The sequence below is a fragment of the Podarcis pityusensis genome, assembly GCF_964106645.2.
Source record: "Podarcis pityusensis genome assembly, chromosome: 4".
NCBI classification, from domain to species: Eukaryota; Metazoa; Chordata; class Lepidosauria; order Squamata; family Lacertidae; genus Podarcis; species Podarcis pityusensis.
The window spans coordinates 74,515,222-74,537,401 of record NC_138027.1 but is presented as its reverse complement, the minus strand read 5'-3'; the positions used below and the strand labels follow the sequence as shown (position 1 = coordinate 74,537,401).

General features: G+C 45.8%; 1 protein-coding gene across 1 annotated transcript in view; it reads right to left on the bottom strand.

Annotated features, from left to right (window-relative positions):
* The window catches only part of ATP10A (ATPase phospholipid transporting 10A (putative)), a 32,632-nt gene extending 10,452 nt beyond the window's left edge, over positions 1-22,180 (bottom strand). Inside the window, exons 1-9 of the mRNA XM_081001297.1 lie at positions 21,504-22,180; positions 17,551-17,745; positions 14,724-15,285; positions 12,793-12,896; positions 12,441-12,567; positions 11,123-11,307; positions 9,703-10,027; positions 6,423-6,499; positions 3,169-3,294 (exon numbers count right to left, since the gene is read on the bottom strand). Of these exons, the coding sequence (XP_080857423.1) occupies positions 3,169-3,294; positions 6,423-6,499; positions 9,703-10,027; positions 11,123-11,307; positions 12,441-12,567; positions 12,793-12,896; positions 14,724-15,285; positions 17,551-17,745; positions 21,504-21,707 (1,905 nt within the window). The 5' untranslated portion in view covers positions 21,708-22,180. The remainder of the gene's footprint in view (positions 1-3,168; positions 3,295-6,422; positions 6,500-9,702; positions 10,028-11,122; positions 11,308-12,440; positions 12,568-12,792; positions 12,897-14,723; positions 15,286-17,550; positions 17,746-21,503) is intronic.

Genomic DNA, 22,180 nt, shown 5'->3' with positions numbered 1-22,180 from the left:
CTCTCCACTTCACCCCACCGAATCAACTGGGCAGGAAAATTGGGAACCAGATAAAGTCTTATCTGAACCCAAATCCTTCTACATCAGGGGTGAGAAATCTGGTGCCCTCCAGATATTGCAGGACTACAACTCCAGTTGTCCCTGCCCATTGGCCATACTAGCTGGGGCTGATGGGAGATGGAGTCCAATTGACACCCAGAGGGCCACAGGCCCCCCAACTCCTGCTCTATAACACTTGAATTGTTGCTGTGCTTTTCTGTTCTTCGGGTCCCCGCAATAGGCTTTTGATCTTTCAGGAGGCTGGTGGCTTGTGATTTCAGAGTGAGCAGCTAAACACAACTGCTCCTAAAGGTTGCAAACTCAGAACCCAAGCCCCCATTCTGTTGCACACATTTAAAGGGGGATCAGGACCATGCCAGCCATCCCTGCCCCTTTAGCAAGCTTGGGGGTCAACGTACTGAATATCATATGGCTTATCACATGCATAAATGCCAACATGCTGAGGGTGAAATTCTATGGATTATTTATTTAGTATTGTTTTATTTACTGAATTTATATACCGCTCTATACCCGGAGGTCTTGACTAGATGGAGCCTGGGTGCCCAATGTTTGGATGCTTGGCACACTAAGGGGGGTCCTCTGACCAGTGCAACTCCCACCCGACCCCAGTCCTGTGCAGGAAACCAGCTGCACAATTTCTACAGAAAATTGCTGATGCTACAAGTGCTTCTGCTCTTGTATTATTCCGAGAGGCTTATTACAAATAATTTATAATTACAGGGCATCTCGAATGTGCATTTCTGTGAGTGCATCTGCCAGTGTGGTGAGAGCCAGTGTGGTGTAGTGGTTAAGAGCGGTAGTCACGTAATCTGGAGAACCGGGTTCGCGTCTCCGCTCCTCCACATGCAGCTGCTGGGTGACCTTGGGCTAGTCACACTTCTTTGAAGTCTCTCAGCCCCACTCACCTCACAGAGTGTTTGTTGTGGGGGAGGAAGGGAAAAGGAGAATGTTAGCCGCTTTGAGACTCCTTAAAGGGAGTGAAAGGCGGGATATCAAATCTAAACTCTTCTTCTTCTTCTTCTTCTTCTTTTACAATGCGGGCTATACAAGCAAGAAATATAAAGGCTGCCCTGGTCAGATACCACTAGTGCAGTCGTCTTAACAATTTTCTCTGAGTAGTTCTGTTGGCTTCAAAGATGCTACTCCAACGCAAACTTGTTCCAGCCTTTCTGCCTTAGGAATTCTCATTAAAAACAACAACAAGAAGAACTATTGAAACTTGAATTGCTCTCTGAGGGATCTTCAGGACAAGACGATTCTGAAAGCTTTATGTTTAATTTATAGGCAGCCTCTGAGCAAACCATATCAGGAACTCATACAATAAATGCAAAACTGAACTGCATGATTGTTTTCCCCCTCTCTTCCTCAAATCCAAATGTGTGCAAATTGCAGAGGCACCTGCTCTCTGGGCTGTAGGACTTCATACAGGTGATGAACAGGCTGAGACAGAGCCTGCAAAATCATTTTGTCAGCCCCATCTGCTGGAGGCTCAGTGCTTTTGGTGACCCCAGTATTCCAGGAATTATGTTAAGAGCAGTTCTTTTAAAGGTCAACCTCAGAGGCCAGGAATTTCATCATATTGTAATTCTTTATTGTAATTGACAACTGTAAACTGATTAATTATTATTTGCTAATACTATTATATTCTGATAGATTATTGAATATTGCCCTAACTTGCAACACTGTGAATGATTCTGGCTGGTGGACCTTGAGGAGGAGATTTAGGCAAGCCTCAAGCCTGCCAACCCTGCTCCGTAACTTATCCCTAAGCAGCAAGTCTTATTCTTGTTATCAAATTTACACAGACTGATTCTTCGGCACGTGATTCCTGTCACACAGCAGGGTCTGCTATTCCTGTAAATGCCAGCCATCTGCATTTTAACAAGTGCTGCCAGATGAAAACTCCTAAAATAAAGGGATAATGTGGAACTATGGCATCTGCTCTCCCTACAGAAGGCTACGGAGTTGGGCTTCTGAAAGCGAGAACACCTACTACCCTGAAAGGCCTGCAGATGATAAATACCTATGTACACAACATCCCCTTGCCCACCAAGAGGTGTCGGGAGAATACGTTGTCTCCCATGCTGTCTGTCACTTTTTCTCTCCAGCTGCCACATCACTAATTCGCAATCCGACTGCTTCCCATTTCCCATCACAAGATCCTAATCCCCAAACCCTGATCTTTCTCTCCTCCTCCATCTCTCCTTCTCCTTCCTCTTTTTTGATAGACATGCTGCGTCACCGTTCCTCTGTATGACTGCCTGATGCAGATTGTTCTCCTCAAGGCTTCACCATCACAAGCAACACGGCACCTCCTTCTCCTGTTAACAATATGGCAAACCATGGCTTAGTATAAAACAAGGAAATGTGCAGGCTCCTATGGAGGATACTGTGGCTGCTTTGCTAAACCATGGTCTGGGTCCAGTCCAAACCTTGGTTCATGTTTCACCTCTCTCAAGGCATTCCACAAGCTGCAAACCATAGGACAAAATCTCCTTTCCGGGAGCCTGCATGTTTGCTGATTTGTGCAAAGTTTGGCTTAACACAAGCATTTGGGCTGCTTATATGGAGTGCGACTGAACACATCTCTCATATACTTGGGTCCAAGCCATTTCGGTGACTATAGTTCAGAACCAGCAAAGTGAATTGCTCCTAGAAAGCTCTAGAATGGAGGAACCTGTGGTCCTCCAAGATTAGCTGCACTACAATCCCCATCATTCCTGACCATCAGCCATTCTGGCTGTGGCCGATGGGACTTGGAGTGCAACAATATCTGGAGGGCCATATTCCCCATCCCCACTATGTGAAGTCAACATAGATTCTGGAGCACCAGAGTTAACATCCTCCTGTCCTCCCCTATTTTGGCAGGATGTTGTGTTTTGCACCCTCCCCATTCATGGCAGGGTGCTGTGTTCTGCTCCATATTCTGCCTCCAAAAGAAGTTTCTGTATGTTGTGCATGCAAGGTTCTGCAAGCACGAGTCACGATTAACAGGTCAAAGCAAAAATCAAAAGCGTCACCATCTTCTCAGCAGATGGCGTAAGTGAAAAGGCACTCCTAAGTACAATCCGGAAACATGTTCAGGCTACAAAGCTAACACACACTTACTGCATTTTTGTAGAAGAAATACAGCACCATGTTGGCGAGTCGTGAGTAACACCAATGGCCATGCACAAGCAAGAGTTTTTCCAAGTGCCGGAACTTTGGGATTGCGAAGTCACTTGCCATCACAGCCTTCAAGGCAAGAAGAGTTGACATTATCCTTCTGCATATGTTACTTGAACAATTTTTTTTTTAATATATATATATAAAACAATTTTAGGTGGAAACAAGCAGAAATCCACAGATGCCCCTGAAATAATGCTGGGAACACAGATATTCACAAAAGGGAGGAAATGTCCTCTGATCAGCTTACTAAAGTGCTCCAAGGCTGATTTGTCAATCTTTCAATATCTTATCACTCAAAGGCTTATTCTTATGCAAGTGACTCCACTGAGAACTGCTACGGTGGATGTCGCTGGAACATTCATTGCTTGATATTTTCTGCAGCGCTTCCCATTTCATTGGGATTTCTGGGCTCACAGGAAGTAAGGATACAGGTGTTTATGTAAGCATAAGTGCAGTAGAACCCCAGAACACCTAGTTACACCATGGAATCCGCCCCTCACAAGTGGCAGTGATGTCCACCAAATAAAAGGTTTAGTTAAATTCATGGAGGACAAAGCCACCAATGAATACTAGGCACAATGTCCATGTTCCGCCTCCACTGTCAGGACAGCCTGCTTCTGAATGTCAGTTGCTGGGAATCACAAAAGGGGAGGGCACTGTTCTGCTCAGCTCCTGCTTTTGGGCTAACCATAGGCACCTGGCTTGCTAGTGGGAGAACAGATGTTGGACTAGAGGGGCCACTGGCTAGACTCAGCAGACAGCTGCTAAGTTCTTATTTTCACTGCCCCACACCAGATCCCCAGGGGGAGTTAACTGCTCTCTAAGATGCTTCCAAATCCTCCATCCCTTCCATTTCCCCCCCTCTCTCAGTCATATTCCACTCACAGACTCTGATCACCCCCCACCCCTACTGGAGGGGGAGATGGGGAAGATGACTGATCAGTTTCCCAAAGCTGGCGTTCACATTGGAGCAATGGTCCTTCTCGGACCCTCGGCACCTATTGGCATCAGCCAGCCAGCCACCCCAAGCAACGCACCAGGAATCTGCCTGACAAATCGAGAGGATGGCCAAGAATGGCTGGCCATGAACAATACATTTAACTTGCTGTTTATAAATATTAGAAGACTGTCCGTTAGTTTTCCCATTTCTCTGTTCTTCAATCTTTCTACATAATGGAATGAAAATGCAAACGTGTTTACTTTAGTATTTCCACAAAATTGCCTGACTGCATTTCCCTCCCCCCCCCCCCCTTTAGGTCTATTTCTGATCAGGGAGAGAGAGAGAGGAGAGGAGAAAGCTATTTGAACGCACTGACAGACTCAATTTCCTTCCACATTTCATAGGAACAACGGCATGTGGCACAAACCACTATTTAATAATTCCCATTCATAAAACCAACACTTATGGAAGCCAAGACGATACTTGATGATAAAATAAATATTTAGTGAGATGATGGGAAAAGCTGCTCTTTTCTCAAGATTTCTCTGCATTTATGGCATCCGAGGCCTCTCTTGTGAGGTAAGCCTCCAAGAAAAGATATAAACAAGCTCTTAGTTTTAGGTTCATGGATGAGAAAACATGGCCCTTTACAGAACAAAATTGCATCTCTGTGGTTAAAGGAAATAAAACCTGATGCCTATGATATAAAGACTAAGTTCTTTTTTTGCAGCCATTTTAATATCCCTTTTAGAACTTCACAACAGCCAAGTGAGGTAGATTAGGCTGGGAGTTACTGGCTGGCCAAAGGCAGAGCAGAGAATGAGCAAAAAACCCAATGGTGGATAAAGTATGTTTTTAAGGCAGAAAACTGCACATGCTCAGAGAACTTTTGTTGTTGCTTATCAAGGCTTGAGGTGTGTGTTTATTTCCAGCATCTCCTCACTTCATCTTGCCAGTGAATGTTATATGGTCACAGATGTCCATTTTCAATATTTCTCATTTCAGAATACAGTGGTACCTCGGGTTGCATACGCTTCAGATTACATACGCTTCAGCTTACAGACTACGCTAACCCAGAAACAGTACCTCAGGCTAAGAACTTTGCTTCAGGATGAGAACAGAAATCGTGCTCCGGCGGCGCGGCAGCAGCAGGAGGCCCCATTAGCTAAAGTGGTGCTTCAGGTTAAGAACAGTTTCAGGTTAAGAACGGACCTCCGGAACGAATTAAGTACTTAACCCGAGGTACCACTGCATATTAACACATCATTTCCTAATTTTTGCTGCTGCTATTTACTCACTGAATTCTTTGCATGGCTTAGGGTTAGCAATGGAGGAGAGCAGGTCTCTTCTGCCTTTAACAGTTGCGTGGCAGGCAGAAACGAAACAGGGCAAGCCCTTTCCATGGTATAAATACAACCATGGGAAAAGCTTCTCGTTCTGTCTGTCAGACAGCTTCTTACATTGTGTGGCCCCTGTTTGCTTTTGCCGGGGGGGGGGGGCACCTGCAAGAGTCTGAAGCGCCTCTCTATTTAAGGGCTCAGGCGTCATAAAGCAGTGCTACCAATCCCCAAAAGTACCGCCATCTGGTTGTGCTCTTAGTTGTACAAAGTTAAGACAACTGTACTGAATGATGACTCTAGGAGACAGGAACAGACGTCAAGAGCAAAAGGCAGTAATTAAGGAAAAACAGAACATTCAAGGTACAGTCATACCTCGGGTTAAAGTCGCTTCAGGTTGAGCGTTTTCAGGTTACACTCCACGGTGACCCGGAAGTAACGGAATGCATTACTTCCGGGTTTTGCTGCTCGCACATGCGCAGACGCTCAAAATGACATCACACGCATGCGCAGAAGGGGCGAATAGCGACCCAAGCAAACACGGGTTGCATTCTGCTCTGGATGCGAACAGGGCTACGGAAAGGATCCCATTCGTATCCAGAGGTACCACTGTACATGGCAATTGAGGGGGAAAATTAAGAGAACTATTTTTAAAGTATTTTAGATGTTTTACAGTTTTATAAAGGAAACTTAGCCGAAAGGTGAAGCTGCGCAAACGTAAGCTCTGCTAAAGTAACTTTTGCAAAGCCCAGCTGGCCCACCTTGGGGCAGGCAGCTCACGAGACCTCGGAAATCTGCAGCGGCTGTCGCAAAGTGTCTTGCTGCAGCACAACGGGGGAACGAGACGCAAGTGGACATATGGAAAACATATGGACCCAACTCTTTCCCGGGGTGGCTTCTCGGTCTGCATACGGTACCTGCATGCCTTCTGGCCCCGAGATCCCCACACCAACATCAGCTACTTGGATCATACTGACGTCGTTTGCTCCGTCACCTGGTAACAATTGGGGTTGGGGGGGAGGAGGGAGGGAGGGAGAAAGAGATGTCATTTGTTTTTAATTGAAGCAGACATGACCAGTGGCAAAAGAAGCAATGGAAAATCAAGGGAAAAGGAAAAAGGAACAGGGCCATATTTAGCAGTGAAATGGCTACGTTGCTGTGGAATTAATTGCAAAGCCCAATCTAAATTGCTTGTGCAGACTGAACTTCACTAATTACATGCATAACCATCAAATGAAGTAGTATAAAGCAGAGCAGCACACCTGTTCTCCTTAGCAAATATGCCAGACAAATGAGAAAGGGAGCCCAGTTCTTGGAAACAACAGTACGGCTGAACTGAACTCCTACGTTTTAATAGTGGTGCATGAAAAACTGCACATGGTGAAATCCCCTCTTTTGCACACCTGTTAAAATGTGTAGGGACCCTGTCCTTTTTTCACTTGGCCACCCGTACCTGTAAAGTACCTGTCTAGTTGGAAATACACATGGGAAGTAGTATCAGGAAGGTGCGTGTTCTGCAAATTGATGTGCACCATACAGTAACGGATACAGAACTGCACCTAGAATGCTGATATTTTATTTTAAAGAGAGAACAAGTTTCTAGTCCCCTTGAGTTAGTTCTGTGAGAGCGCAATGTTTGGCTCTGATAATCTGATGCATCTTCATAGAAACAAATAGGATCAACCTGCTGAACAGCAGTGGTTTTTTTGGGGGGGGGGGGTTTAGTTTATTATTATAGCTAGAATAATATATTCAGTTCCACCCTATGGTTAAATGGGGGGAAATTGGTGTCATCCAAAATGCGCCATCTCTCAGTGATTGGTGAGTTTATTCAAATCTTTGGTGTAAAGGGAGAGATGGAAAGCAGGATTGCTCCATAGGCCCTGCTGAGAAACTGATTCCTTTGGCTTCTCTTCTCCCTGAACTGGTTCCCCTCCAAGTGGGTTTGCTTGTTTTCCTCTTCCTTACAGATTCCCTTTTCCTTTCGTGTCATGTCTTTTAGATTGTAAGCCCAAGAAAAGGGGCTGCCTTCTTTTACTGCCTGCTGTTGCTCCCAGGCTACCTGCTTTTACTCCCAAACAGCTGTGGGAGACTTTTTAGCTGGTGTGTGTGTGTGGAATGCTAGCAATAACTACATACGTTAATTAATCGCCGGTCAGCAAAGACGATTCTAATTGTGGAGACAGAAGAAAGCCAGAAATAATAGGCAACCACAGGCTCTATTGAGCTTTATCTTTTAATAAGACTGTCAAAGCAGATGGACTTGTCCTTTTTCTCATTGTTCTGAAGCACTGCTGCTGACCTTATAGCATTATCTTTCTCAAAAATAATGCAAAACATGCTTCAGACCTTTGCTCCTATATCTGCCCGCAATAATCATATACCTAAAAGGGTATATTTTTTCGGGGGCAGAAGCGCTGAAGGGAAATGCATGCAAAAACAATCTCCATTGTCTGTTTCCTCTCTAAAGCTAAAAGCAATTAGATTTGCGAGGCTAGCGCTCCTTCTCTCACAACCCAGGTTTCTCATTGCATTAGTCTGTGTAATTTTCAGATCTCTGCTCATGAAGCCAAAGTGCAATTTATGCTAGTGGGTGTTTCCAGAGAACCCTGGCCCTTGAACATATGCTATGGGGATCGGAGGGATGGCTGGTCGGAAAGAAAGCCTTGGCACCCTCCCCGCTTCAGTCACAGTGCTGCAAACAGATGCCAGTCGGATATACGAAGCTGGAAAACACTGCCCTGTTCTGTAAAACAAACCCACCCAGGCCCAGCCCTGCCATTAGGCAGAGTGAGCCTCAGGCAGCAGATGCTTGGCGGGAGGGGGCAGATTCTAGATGCTGGGAAGATGGATGAGTGCCCTATATCCTGCACTGCCTCTCCCCCAATCTAGGCCGCTGTTCTTAAGTGTGGTGGACAGCACTGCCCGGTCGCCAGCTTCAAAGTAAGGTTTATCTGCCAGTCTGGTTGGCTTTTGTATGTGGAATGGGAAGGAGGGCGCCATCTTGTCCTTTGCCTCAGGCAGAAAACGCTCTGGGGACGCCTCATCTATGCACAAGAAATACCTCACAGTTTTCACCCTTCGAAAGGAATAACCGTTCCCACAAGACTGGAGGGGAAATGCCTTCTTCCAGAACCCACAGGATCGTGCCAAGAATAGCGATAGAACGCACTCGGCGAGTAATACATGGCGGTGAAGTAGTGGAAAAACAAAAGAGTTTTCCTCAGTTCCAGAGGCTGAAAGGCAGGCTGAGATTGATGAGAGAGCACCAAATGTTCCCAAGGAAATCATACTTTTTTGTGGTTTCTCCTTGATGAATTACAGAGACATGCCAACAGCACCCTGGTGTGAAATGAGGACTGGGAGAGGGAGAGGGAATCTTGAATAAGCACTTTCCAAAATGTCTAATGAAACACAGTTTGGGACCCCACACTAAGGGGTGGGAGTTAAAGACTCCAATTCCTCTTGGCAAAGGAGGGAGGGGAAGGGTTGTTAGGCCTACGTGGCCCCCATCCTGCTCTGTCTTATGCAAGATAGGAGCTAAGCACCCACCTTCCTCCTTCATCCTTCCTTGCACAGGAAGCTGTGAGATGGTAAGGGCAGGACTTTGGGTCAGGCGCCCAGTGTCCTGCCAAGCAGTGTGGGCAGCAGGATTCCCCAATACAACAGGGCTAGCTTCTTGCCATGTTCTGAACTTAGCAAAGGAAAATGCACTACTACCTCAAGTGGGGAGGGTGCCTGAGACCAAAATGGCTCAGGAAGGTCTAAAATTCATGCAATCGATTTCAATTTTGTATGACCTGCCCCCCCGCTGACCCCCAAATTGGCAAATATCATTTCCCCACAAAAGCTGCCTTCTCTGTTTTAATCTGTCTGCCATCTCCTTCATATCTTCTTGCCCTTCACAAGTGCCCTAAAAGCTTGCGGCAGCTTATGCATTGCTCTGAACAAAGAAGTGATCTCTGCTGTAAAAATTACATTCATTTCTCCACTGGTTTTTGCTTCTGGCTCCACCAAAGCCATGTGGCTCCTGGAAGTTTGCCCACAAGAAATGCAAGGAAGGGAAGGAAACATTTCGCGCTAGAAAATGTTCCCCACTTCCACTTAAAATGGAAGAGCGATAGCTCTGGCTGAAAGAAAGAAAATGTCCTGCCTTTGTGTTTGTTTGCTAATCAGACTGAAAGCCAAGGTACTTGCCTATTGCCAAAGTCATTGTTTTGAGTTTGTCTCTGACCAGTTTCACAACCATCCCCTTCTGAATTGGGGTTGAGCGGCAACACAGCACAGAGCGGCACCTCCTGGCTAGCGAAAGGAATTTGTCCTGCAGGCCTTTGTCGAGGGCATAAGCCAAGGTCCTTCCGTCAACCACCAAGCCCAAGTTGGGATGCACCAAGACTGATGTCGGCACATAGAGAGGGGTGAACCTCACTTGCGAGTTCCCGGTAGGTTTTTCAGCCACTTCGTTCGAACATTTAGACTCGATGCGTTTCAAGTGTTGCTCCAGCAATGTAGCACACATTTCCTAGAATAAAAGACAACAAAAAATTGAGTGTGTGGAGTTACAGCGAGAAGAAAAAAGAGGCAAGCTCTGGGTTTTGCTCCATGATCTCGATTTGCTTTACTTGAGAAATTCCTAATTTCTTTAAATCAGTGTTATCCAAAGCAACATATAAATGAAAACCACCAGAATAAGGACAGCCACTCAGAAGGAGGGGAGGGGAGAGATTGGAAGATTAAAAAAGAAAACAGCATTAGAACTTTGCAGAAGAGCTTCCATATGCAATGGTCATCTTTGCTGGGACGATTTTAAAGCAGAGGTTGGATGGCCATCTGTCCTGGGTGCTTTAGCTGAGATTCCTGCAATGCATGGCAGGTTAGACTAGATGACCGTCAGGGTCCCATTCAACTCTATAATTCTGTGATTCATAATCAAGCACATCCCTTTGGGACATTTTACCTCCAGGCCAGGCTTGCACAACCTGCAAGCTGAACACAGCCGGTCACACATTTAATGTGGCCTAACAGATGGAGGGGGGATGCGGGTGACGCTGTGGGGTAAACCACAGAGCCTAGGACTTGCCAATCGGAAGGTCGGCAGTTTGAATCCCTGCGACGGGGTGATCTCCCGTTGCTCAGTCCCTGCTCCTGCCAACCTAGCAGTTCGAAAGCACGTCAAAGTGCAAGTAGATAAATAGGTACCGCTCCGGCGGGAAGGTAAACGGCGTTTCTGTGCGCTGCTCTGGTTCGCCAGAAGTGGCTTAGTCATGCTGGCCACATGACCCGGAAGCTGTACACCGGCTCCCTCGGCCAATAAAGCGAGATGAGTGCCGCAACCCCAGAGTCAGCCACGACTGGACCTAATGGTCCAGGGTCCCTTTACCTTTACCAGATGGAGGACAATCACTGCAGCAAAAAATGAGGTTTATCAAGCATTCCCAGGGCGGGGTGGCATCCACGCATGGCTGGAAGGCTGTGCTTGGCTTGGTAGCTCACATATTATGCAGGAATGTCTAGGTATACATGTTTAGTAAGCCTCCAGCCTGGCCAAACATGCTATGAAAGGCTGAGAGCCCGCTAGATTTACAAGGCCCAGCACTGGACGGCAGTGTCACCATACCGGCGAATCGGCATTCAAGGTGATGATTTCTTCGTCGTGGTCTAACAGCTTGCAGGCATAAGCAATATTAACGGCTGTTTCCTGTTTGTCTCCAGTTAGAACCCAGATCTGCAGCCCGGCCTTACGCAGGTTTGCAATGGTTTCTGGGACTCCGTCCTGTAAACGGTCCTCAATGCCCGTCGCACCTACGACACAAAGCAAACGGAAGCAAAATTAAAACCAGGACTTTAAATAGATAACCACACACACTTAACCTTGTGCGTTCGGGGGCTGGGAGAGCGGCGGTGCCACCCCTACACCACTGTAGGGACTGCTGCTGCAGTGGATTCTTCCGGTAAGGAAAGAGGAAGGGATGAATCATCACCAAAGAAGACTAGATAAGTAAGATAATGGACTATGCAGAACTGGGAAAATTAAGAGAATCTAATGATGAGTGTTTTATGGAAGAATGGATGCCTTTTTCGGACCACGTGAAGAAATATTATAGTATGATGAACTTGCGAGGTAGGATTTGAGCTATGAACAACAGAAGTAATTCTAGAATATTGTGGTTATGATTTAATAGATAGAAGACAGGGCAGAAGGGGAGAAACAACAACTCCATGGAAAAGGGGGCGGGAAGTCGACAAAAATAAGACAAAATTGTGTTTTGATTGTATATGTCAAAAATGTTGAAATTTAACAAAGTATAATTAAAAGAAAAAGAAAGAGGAGGGGATTTTTGCAGTTCCTCTCTCCCCCTGAAGCTCTCATTGACCCTTAAAAAGCATGTTGATGGATCCTATGGAACAAGGTGAAAGGTGGTTGTCAACGGAGTTAACAGAGGCACTGACTGGCTCAAAAGCTGTTCTGTGACTGTGAGGGCTCCACTTGAATTCCCCCTTTACAGTCATACCTTGGGTTGCGAACGCTGTGGGTTGCGTGTTTTCGGGTTACGGACTGCGCTGAACCCGGAAGTACCAGAACGGGTTACTTCCGGATTTCGGCGCTCGCGCAGAAGTGCTAAATTGTGATTTGCGCATAAGCGCCAAAGCGTGTCAGGCGTGTGTGCAGAGGCGGCACTGTGGGTTGCGAACGCTGCGGGTTGCGAACGTGCCTCCCACATGGATCACGTTTGCAACCCGAGGTATGACTGTATTATGTGGGACTAGGTGGACTAGGAAAATCGAAAGCGCAGTCAGGTGTTCCAGAATATGCTGCATCCATGTCAGCTGATATACCACCTGACTGCAAGTAATTCCAGAGATTAATGGCAACCACTGAGAGAATGCTTCTCAAGTTCACCCTAACAATGCCTTTCTTTTCTGCTTGCTGTTACCTAGAAGATGCAAATCAGTCTCTATCCGAACGGCCGACTGGAACAGCAGCTCTTCCCGGTTGTTGATGGAAGATTCTGCTTCAATGTGACTTTTCAACCAGCAGGAATAGTCTTCCTTGCTCAGGACCTGTTGAGGAAGGAAATAGGGAGGGAGGGAGGCAAGGAGGAGCAACATTCACATCAAAGGAACATAAAAGGCCACGGACCAGCACAGAGACACCGGATGAATAACCCCATGGTTTCAGTAGGTTTGAAAATACCTCATGCTGTGTTTATATATATATATATATAAGATACTCATATATGTGAGATACACCCCCCCAAATGAATTTAGGATGTTTCAGGCACTTACTTTCTTTGCAATGCACAAAGTTCTCAGCCCATCAGCAGCATAAAGATTAAGAAAATTCTGAGTTTTGCTTCGGATTTTCTTTTGATGTCTGTCTCTAGGGTCATCTGGAAATGATTTTTTTTTTAAAAAAGCAAAACACTTAAAAATTATTAAATACCAGTAATTTGGTAGTCTAAAAATGAACAATCCTGTTCTCTCTCTCATGGCTGGAAAGAAAAGCCATATATATAATAGCAACACTAGTATTCCCCCGGGAAACCCCAAATCTTCCTGCTCAAAGACCATTATTTTGTGTATGCCACATAGTTTTTCTCTTATTTAAAAATGTGCCAGAAAGTCTTGTATTATTATTTTTTAATGTTTCCTTTCTGTTCAGTTGCTTGCATTGATATAGCTGCAGGTGTATCATTTATTCCATGAGAAGGACATGTCTGTCCTACTTTATTGGTTGCAATCCTATTTCTACAAAATGAGTTGTGCTGGGTTGCACTAATGTAGCTCACTATGGGGAGGAATCAAAGAGATGGAACTAGGGTGGTACATAGACAATGGGCCTCAGATGCCATCAAGACCATGTACCTATGGAATGTTTTGATTTTCTGGACAATACTGGAGTTTTATGAACTTTGCTTCTAAGCTTTGAGGTTGGTTTGTTGTTGTTTTTTTGTTAAGGAAAAGTAGGTAGAAGAGATGATAACAAGGGGAGGAACAGAAAGAAATGCACTGATATGGATTTGGAGTTTTGAGCCTTCATTGCATAGCATCAACTTTAGCCTGGTTGCTTTGCTGAATTTGTTAATACTTATGCTGGGTGGCATTTTGTTATTTTTAGATGTATTACTTAAATTATCTTTGGTGAGCCATCAGAGGTCTTCACAAAATGGAGTAGAAACCATCTCGATATATATATATATATATATATATATATATATATATATATATATAAAGAAAAAGGAGGGCTAAAAACTTGTTTCTGTGACAAATAATCCTCCGTTTCCCAGGATTCTCTAACCTAAGCCAGTGTTCCGTGTTGTTACTGAATAAATGAGCATTATAAATTGTTCATATTTTAAATTGTAATAATAATACGTGATTGCATTTGTCACCACACATTTCTCTAACTAGAGCTCTCTTTCAGCTAGCAAGAAGCAGACATTCTGAAGCAAGTTTTTTTAGGTTGCAAGATCTAAGTAGCATATCAGAATAGGGAAGCTTCCTTTCGGTGCTAGAATGACAAACAGTTCTTAATTCTGTGGTCCTAGTCTAACTTACGTATGTGAAGGACAAAAAGTCCAAGCTTGCATATTTGTTTATTTTATTAAACAAATAATGCAGAATGAAAACGATTTCACGGCAATTTGCTCTAGTGTTTCCCAGTAATATTAAGTTAATTATGATAAGAAATTTATGCTGAAACCAACATTTGCTGTCTCAAGACTAAAGGACTGAAGTTCACGGATCCACAAGTTGCAAATGTGTCAAAGAAAACAATCCAATTTGACTAGCAAATCCGAAGTACAGAGTTCATTTCAGCCTCATATTTTATTGGCGACATCAAAGCATCGACTACAGAACATAGCCACTTTTTATTGATTTCAGATCCCCCCTGCTTAAGTGCAGAACACAAATCTCTGCAAATGGACAGGAAAAACTGCTCCAAATATAAAAATTCTGGAAAAAAATAACCCAGCACAATACATTGAATACTAGAGCGAGTGAAAGCTCATCCATTTTTAGATTTGTTCAGCCAAAGGGCCGATACCTCACTGTCAGGTTGCTGCTTCTAAAGAGATCATAAAGACGGAAGATGCTATGAACATAGTTCCTCAAAAAAAATTACAGCAGGGCACAAATCTATCTGTGTCGTGGCAGAGAAAGTCAGCCCTAAGCTGTTATGCTTTTTTCCATAAGCTGAGAGGGGAAGTTTGTACCTGAAGAGCAGGGCAGAAGGAGATCCATGATAGCCGAATCCGCTCCTTTAGTGTAAACATTGATCTCATCGGTGAGAGGATGCCTGACCACCACAGACATCCGTTTCCGGATGGAGTCGAAGCCCAGAATGTGCAAGAGTTCAAAGGTCAGTCTCCCCAGGTGAGGCAGCTCTACAGAGACCTGGTCAGGAAGCCTACCAACCAAAGCGCAGTCGTAGGCTCTTGCCGCATAGACAAGGGCGGCTTCGTCTGGGCTCTCTGCCTCGTAGCGTAGTTCACCCTCTCTCGGCCCATTGCCCAGTGTCCATTTGGGCTGCTGGGAATTGTAGCTATTGTTATTCACCTGGGCAGAGTTAGCTAGCTTTTCTTCTTCGTTGAGTAAAGTGCTTTCCGTGGATGCGGACGAGATCATGCTGGAACCAGCTCGCTGTGTCGATTTGCTGGTGGCCAGGCTGGACGAGCTGCTGTTGTTGGAGCCGGACGTCAGGCGGCTGGGCGTGAGTCTCCGAATGAAGTCCTCGATGGTCTTGACGGGAGACTTCAGCTCAAATCTGATCCGAACCTTAAGAAACGAGGACCAAAAATGATGTACAGGTGGTATTTAACTCCTAGTAAATTAACAAAAATGTATAAAACATGCTCAAATGTATGCTGGAAATGTAAGGAAAAAGAAGGCACCTTTTATCATATGTGGTGGAATTGTAAGATAGTAAAAGGATTTTGGGAAATGATATAAAACGAGTTGAAAAAATGTTTTAAATAACCTTTGTTAAAAAGCCTGAAGACCTCCTTTTAGGAATTCTAGTTGCCGAAATCCCAAAGGAGCAGAAAAGACTACTTATGTATGCAACCACGGCTGCACAGATGTTACTCACCCAGAAATGGAAAGAAGATAAAGTTCCTACCAGAGAAGAATGGCTGATGAAGTTAATGGACTATGCTGAAATGGCTAAAATGACCGGAAGTGTCAGAAATAAATTTCAATAAGGAATGAGGAAAATTTATAACTTATCTTAAAGACCATTGTAAACAGTTAAAATTGTTAGTAGGATTGGAATATCACTTGTAGTTTAAGGTTGATTCTGGATATAAAGGAAGAGGTAAAGGGTTTGGATTTTTATAAAAGATGCAGAATTGATTAATAATAGGATCCACTAAAGGGGAGGATGGAAGTCCAGGAGATTCCTCGGAATCTTGTTTTTATGATTTATGTTTGATATATTTCTGTAAAATTTTAAGTTGAAAAACCAAATAAATAAATTTATAAAAAGAAAAAGGAACAAGGACCAACCACCAAGAAGGGAGACTTGGGTGAGAAATCAGCCTATGTAAATCTGACAGAGCAAATTAATAGAAGCAGAGCACAGCGGATGTTTTGCACACATTTCTGGAGCTAATAAAAGGCTTCCAAAAGCAAAAAATAAAAACAGCGCACAAGGTTATTCCACAGCAGGCGCAGGAACTTGAGGCCCTCCAGATGGTAGAATTGTAGAGTTGGAAGGGAACCTGCGGATCATCTAGTCCAACCCCCTGCAATGCGGGAATATGCAGCTGTCTCATACAGGGATCGAACCTGCAACCTTGGCATTATCAGCACTATGCTGTAACCAACGGCATAAACCGTCACCATTGGCCATGATGGCTGGGGCTGATGGGAGTTGGAGCCCAACAACACTACTGTGATTATATTAAAAAAAACCCCAATAGTTGTCCAAGAATCTGCCCCTTTTCATCCTTTCTTGCCCTATCTGACTTTGACAGTGGAGCCATCAGGAGCAGGCACAAGCCCTAGGCACGAATAACTGTTGTCAGCCAGGCGAATCCTTAAATGAGATGTACACAAATATAGCGCCTTTCTCCCAATGTAGTATTCTTTGTTTATTTAACAAAATTTATATGCTGCTAAATTGCTAGAAACAAAACCTCCAAGTGGTTTAAAATCATCCTTGTATTGCCTGAAAAGAGGAATAATCAAACATTGGTTCCCCCCCGCCCCATACAGCTCCAGTATAGGGTTCTTTGCAATTAAATTTAATGAGATCAACGCTGCCCTTGACAAAGTCCATGGAAATGGCAGTAAATATGCCTGGGAGGACATGCTCAGGATCAAACTATACTTTTTCAGAAGTCAGAGCCATTATCTCTGCAGGGATTCTTTCAGAGGGAACACGCAGACACACCAAAGTCTGCAGAAGCAGAGTCGCAGCTGCCCAAAAGCATCTGGTTGGCCACTGTGAGCACAGGATGAAGCCATCAGAACTAGATGGGCCATCAGACTGATCCAGCAGCCTCTTCTTAGGTTTTCACGTCATGGCTTTCAAAAATCTATCCTAAAGCAGGCTTAAGCTGCTTTGCACGGTTTCTCCCCTGTCAGGGAACTGCCATCAGCTCAGAGGCAAGAGGCGGAAGGGCAGCTGTGTTACAGGGAGCCTCCAATCGTGTGAAGCAGCTCTTCCTCCGGTGAGGAGGGAAGTCCCGCCTCCATTGGGGAAGGAAGGCAGAGATCAGAAGATGCTAGAGAGAGCCGCAACACCAAGCCTGAGCAAGGCGGAGAGGAGGAAAATCCCCCTTTGCCAGCGCCCTCCCTGTGCAGTTGGTTCGCACGCAGAGAGGGGAGGAGAAGGATGGGGGTCAAATGACTGTTATGCTGGGGAAGGTTTAAAGATCGCCCACTCCCAGATTCTGCTAGCGATTGAGCAGACATGGACTTGAGACGCTCTTCACTGTAAATGTCTTGTACAGATAATAAAGCCTGGAAAAGACCGGTGGGAGTCTTGCCTGTTCGCTCTCGAGCAACCATGCCGGCACCTAACATCCCCTAACCTACCTTCTGCCGCGGCTGGTTCGGAGACGTGACAACCACCGTATTGCAAATGGTCAGTGCTATGAAAAAGTCAAAGATGTCAGAGAGTTCGGGGGACAGCTGCGATAACGGTCGGTCGTGGCTCCTCGTGATCTCCAGGTAGCTCGCACACTCGTCGACTTTCTGCAGCAAATGAGGATCTGGCGTGATATCTTTTTCCTGGAATCGAAAGACAGGCAAAGTTAATCCCTTGCAGGCTGGCGCATTTTGAGGGCACCCTTTTCCAAGTCTCCAGGCTGAGCTTGTTCTGCAGATGTGCTCTGTCAAGCATATCTCTGATAATCCCATCTGTGTCTTTGGAGAAACCCACTTTTTCTCGCCCCACGGAATATCGTAATCCAAGCCCTGTGCTTTACAAATACCGTTTTCCAGTATGCAAGGGGGGTGGGATAATCTTCCCCCTGGCTTGCAAACACTCTGAAGCAAAGTAATGACCATTCCTTGTTTACATCGGGGTAGATAACCCTAAGAGTAACCTGAAAGCGACAATGTTTGACCGTGCACCTGCCAATCATCTTTAGAGAAGTTTTCAGCTAAGACCGTTGGCAGTATGTGTATTGATTCAAACGCCAATATCTTTTCGCTTCTCCAAAACAAACTGCAATACCCACTAATTCTGAAGCTTGTGTTAGTGCAGTTGTATTGCAGAAACGGATAGCAGAAGGTAGGCTGGGGTCAGGCTTCAGGGACTCGACTTCCTCCCCCCCTTTGGTAGGAGATAAACAGAACAAAGCGAAAGGAGTCTATTACTAGTTAGAGATTTTAATGAACGCAGCAAGAGAACAAAGAATCCATTCCTAAGGATGAAGGTGCTCCCAATTAAGGGTTCCCCCCACTTCCCCCCTAGTCACCCCCCTCACTTCTGTGTCTTGCAACCTGATCTCACAACCACTGTGCTTTCTGTGCTGTCATCTTATCTGCTCCCCTTGAACTTGGGCTGAGCGGATGAATGCTTTCCAGAGAATTTTAGTCTGTTAACTCTCTCTCTCCCAGTTCTTCTCCTAGCTGTTCACCACCCAGTTCTTCCAACTTCTGTCTTCTGAACTATGTCCCTCTGCAAACCACTGCTCCAAATCTATACTGTCCCACTGCTCCTGGAAAGATTCAGGATCTGGATCTGGAGCAGGGAGAGACTCCCACCATTCCTCCTCAGTGCAGACCTCCTCAGCACGATCCCTGACAGCTGGGATTTACTGGCAGATTGGTGGGTAAGCAGCAGTAGATCAGCAAGGGCTACCAATGGCCAGTAACGTCACAACAGCAATGGTCCTAAAGGTAAAGGGACCCCTGACCATTAGGTCCAGTCGTGGCCGACTCTGGCGTTGCGGTGCTCATCTTGCTTTACTGGCCGAGGGAGCCGGCGTACAGCTTCCGGGTCATGTGGCCAGCATGACTAAGCCTCTTCTGCTGAACCAGAGCAGCACACACGGAAACACCGTTTACCTTCCCACCGGAGTGGTACCTATTTATCTACTTGCACTTTGACATGCTTTCGAACTGCTAGGTTGGCAGGAGCAAGCAATGGCCCTAGTGAGGAGTAAACTACAGTTCCTGGACCCTTGGGTGTGTGGGGGGCGTGTACTTTATAGGTTTGGTGTGTATGCAGTCAGTAACCATCATAAAAAATCAGGAGAGGCCTGCTCCTTTGTCAAATTACAGTGGTACCTCGGGTTAAGTACTTAATTCGTTCCGGAGGTCCGTTCTTAACCTGAAACTGTTCTTAACCTGAAGCACCACTTTAGCTAATGGGGCCTTTTGCTGCCACCGGAGCACGATTTCTGTTCTCATCCTGAAGCAAAGTTCTTAACCTGAAGCACTATTTCTGGGTTAGCGGAGTCTGTAACCTGAAGCATATGTAACCCGAGGTACCACTGTAGTGTCTCATGACCCTTTCAGGAATCACTCTCCATGCCAAACACCACTGTTGCTGGCATTTTCTCTTTTATCAAATGCTCTAACCAGGCCTTCCTCCTTCAGACTCATCTACCTTATGAAAGGACTACACTTTGTGCATGCTTTTGCAAAGCACAATCCGAAAATTACTCTGCATGTGCCTACCACCAATTGATGCCTCTGTTCCAACTTTTCTCCCTCCTCCCCATGTCTATCTGGAATCTCCTGAGGAATTTGAGGCATTTTAATTCTGCTCCCTCAGCAAAAACCAAACATCAAAGGAGGATACATCCGTCGCTGCGCACAAACGGCATGTGATTTTCTTGCAAAAGTTAGGGATAGCCGCATGACGTCTCTTGCAGCAAAAACAGCTGTAGAGTCTGGTGGCACTTTAAAAGACTGGATTGCAACATAAGCTTTCGTGGACCTGGGCATCTGGCAAGGCGGGTTTTCGAATCCACGAGAACTCATGCCGTAATAAGCAGCCTTTAAGGAGCCACAATGTTCTTTGATTATAAAAATGACTGGCCTCAAAATTGTTGGGGGTAAGGTGGGGAGGTAACATGCATAAAACCTGCAGAGCATAGCAGGAAACAATGCGTTAGAAAACCAAAACATGAAAGATTCCAACAGAGGTATGAGCAGAGGCCTGCGCAGCTTGTTACTCACAAAGCTGAACACAGGTGTCAGGTGTCACTTTGCTTTTGCGGTTCCCCAAAGGGAACAAAACCAAGAAACGTATTGAGCCTGTGGTGGGATGCAGGGTAGATGACTCATGGTCTGCATTTGCAAACCACAAGTTGTACAACCCTATTCTAAGTACAACTAAGGTTCCATCAAAACTATACATTTAAAGCAGTAAAGGTAAAGGTAAAAGGGACCCCTGACCGTTAGATCCAGTTGTGACTGACTCTGGGGTTGCGGCGCTCATCTCGCCTTATTGGCCGAGGGAGCCGGCGTACAGCTTCCGGGTCATGTGGCCAACATGACTAAGCCACTTCTGGCGAACCAGAGCAGCGCACAGAAACGCTGTTTACCTTCCCGCCGGAGTGGTACCTATTTATCTACTTGCACTTTGACGTGCTTTCGAACTGCTAGGTTGGCAGGAGCAGGGACCGAGCAACGGGAGCTCACCCCGTCGCGGGGATTCGAACCTCCAACCTTCTGATCAGCAAGTCCTAGGCTCTGAGGTTTAACCCACAAAGCCACCCGCATCCCAATTTAAAGCAGTATCACAGTACTTTAGATTGGTCATGTATTCTCCCAAAGAATTGGGAAATGTAGTCTGTTTAGGGCAGAGGTTTTCAAATTTTTGAGGCCACGGCTCCCTTGACCATCTACATTCCTTCTGCAGCACCTCTGTGGGGCTCAGGAGCCCAGTTATGTCACTCAGCCTTTTTCGAACAGCCTCCCTTGTGGAGCGTTCCCTTAGCCTCCTCTCCTCTCTCCTTGGGAGTCCTCTGGGCAGCCACAGCTGCCGCCCCTGGTCCCTGAGCTGCCGCCCCCTACCCCAAGGAGAGATGCCTCCTCACACTGCCTCACAGAGGCCTGGGAAGCACCCCCTGGCCAGCCCCAGAGGCACCATTCGCCTGGGGAGATTGAAGCCAGGGCTGCCGCAACAAACAGCTGCGCAAGCCTTTGGGAGGCGAGACACAAGAGGGCATCAGAGGAGGGAGGGAAGGAAAGAGGGACAGAGGCCAGTGTTGCCTGTGGCACTTCAGGGTGCCACGGCACACTGGTTGAAAACCACTGGCTTAGGGTGTTGAGTGTTGCTAGGAGACCCCTATTCCTCTCAGAGCTACGATTCCCAGAGTAGTTTAACAGGAACTCTGGGAACTGCAGCTCAGGGAGGGGAATAGGGGTCTCTCAGCAACCTTTAGACTTCTCAGGATTCTTTGGGCTAAGCCACGGCTGTCTAAAGTGCTATGATACTGCTTTAAATGTATAGTGCAGATGGGGCCTAGATATGGAAAGATTAAAACAATGGTTCAGAGGGAAGACCCCCGCGTAAAGGGAATACTTACCATGGGGCTACTGAAAGCCGTGTGCTTTGAGAGGATGCTCGCCCTTTTGGCTTCCACTCTGCTCCCCGTGCGCCTATGAGATTTTGTACTCTGGTTCCTGTGGACAACCTTAATGCTCTGGTGACTGCTAATACTGTCCCGCTGGGACAACGGCGCCGGTTTAGGGACAGCTTCTTCATCCTCGGAATCAGCTTCCTGGTACATGGCAATACGTTTTGCTATTGACAAGAAACAACAACAAAATTGGCTTGTGGAAGAAATGCAAAAATGAAATAGGAGTACAGAACAGATAAAAAATGCGTTGGGTAACACTGCCAACACAACCAGCGAGTAACCCCAAAGGAAAAGTAAAACACAGCCTGGTTTCTCAGAGGATGTGATTTGGAAGCGATAGATTGACTTAGAAGTCTGGAAGCCCTACTACTGAAATGTCTTCTGTCCTGAGGATGCCAAGTCCTCAGTATGTTGCATTCAGTTGTTTAACACTTTTGGAAATTAGGGAGTTGGGCACAATCCCCTCTCATTTGCAGGTATGGGCAGCAGAACAGGCACAGGATTAGACATGCCTGGAAATTGTTCGGATTCAGATGCCTGGCCGTAGCTGTAGATTTCTTACTCCACAAGTACTGGCTGCAAAGCATGCAGGTCAAATTATTTGATAATGGCATTTTAATGCC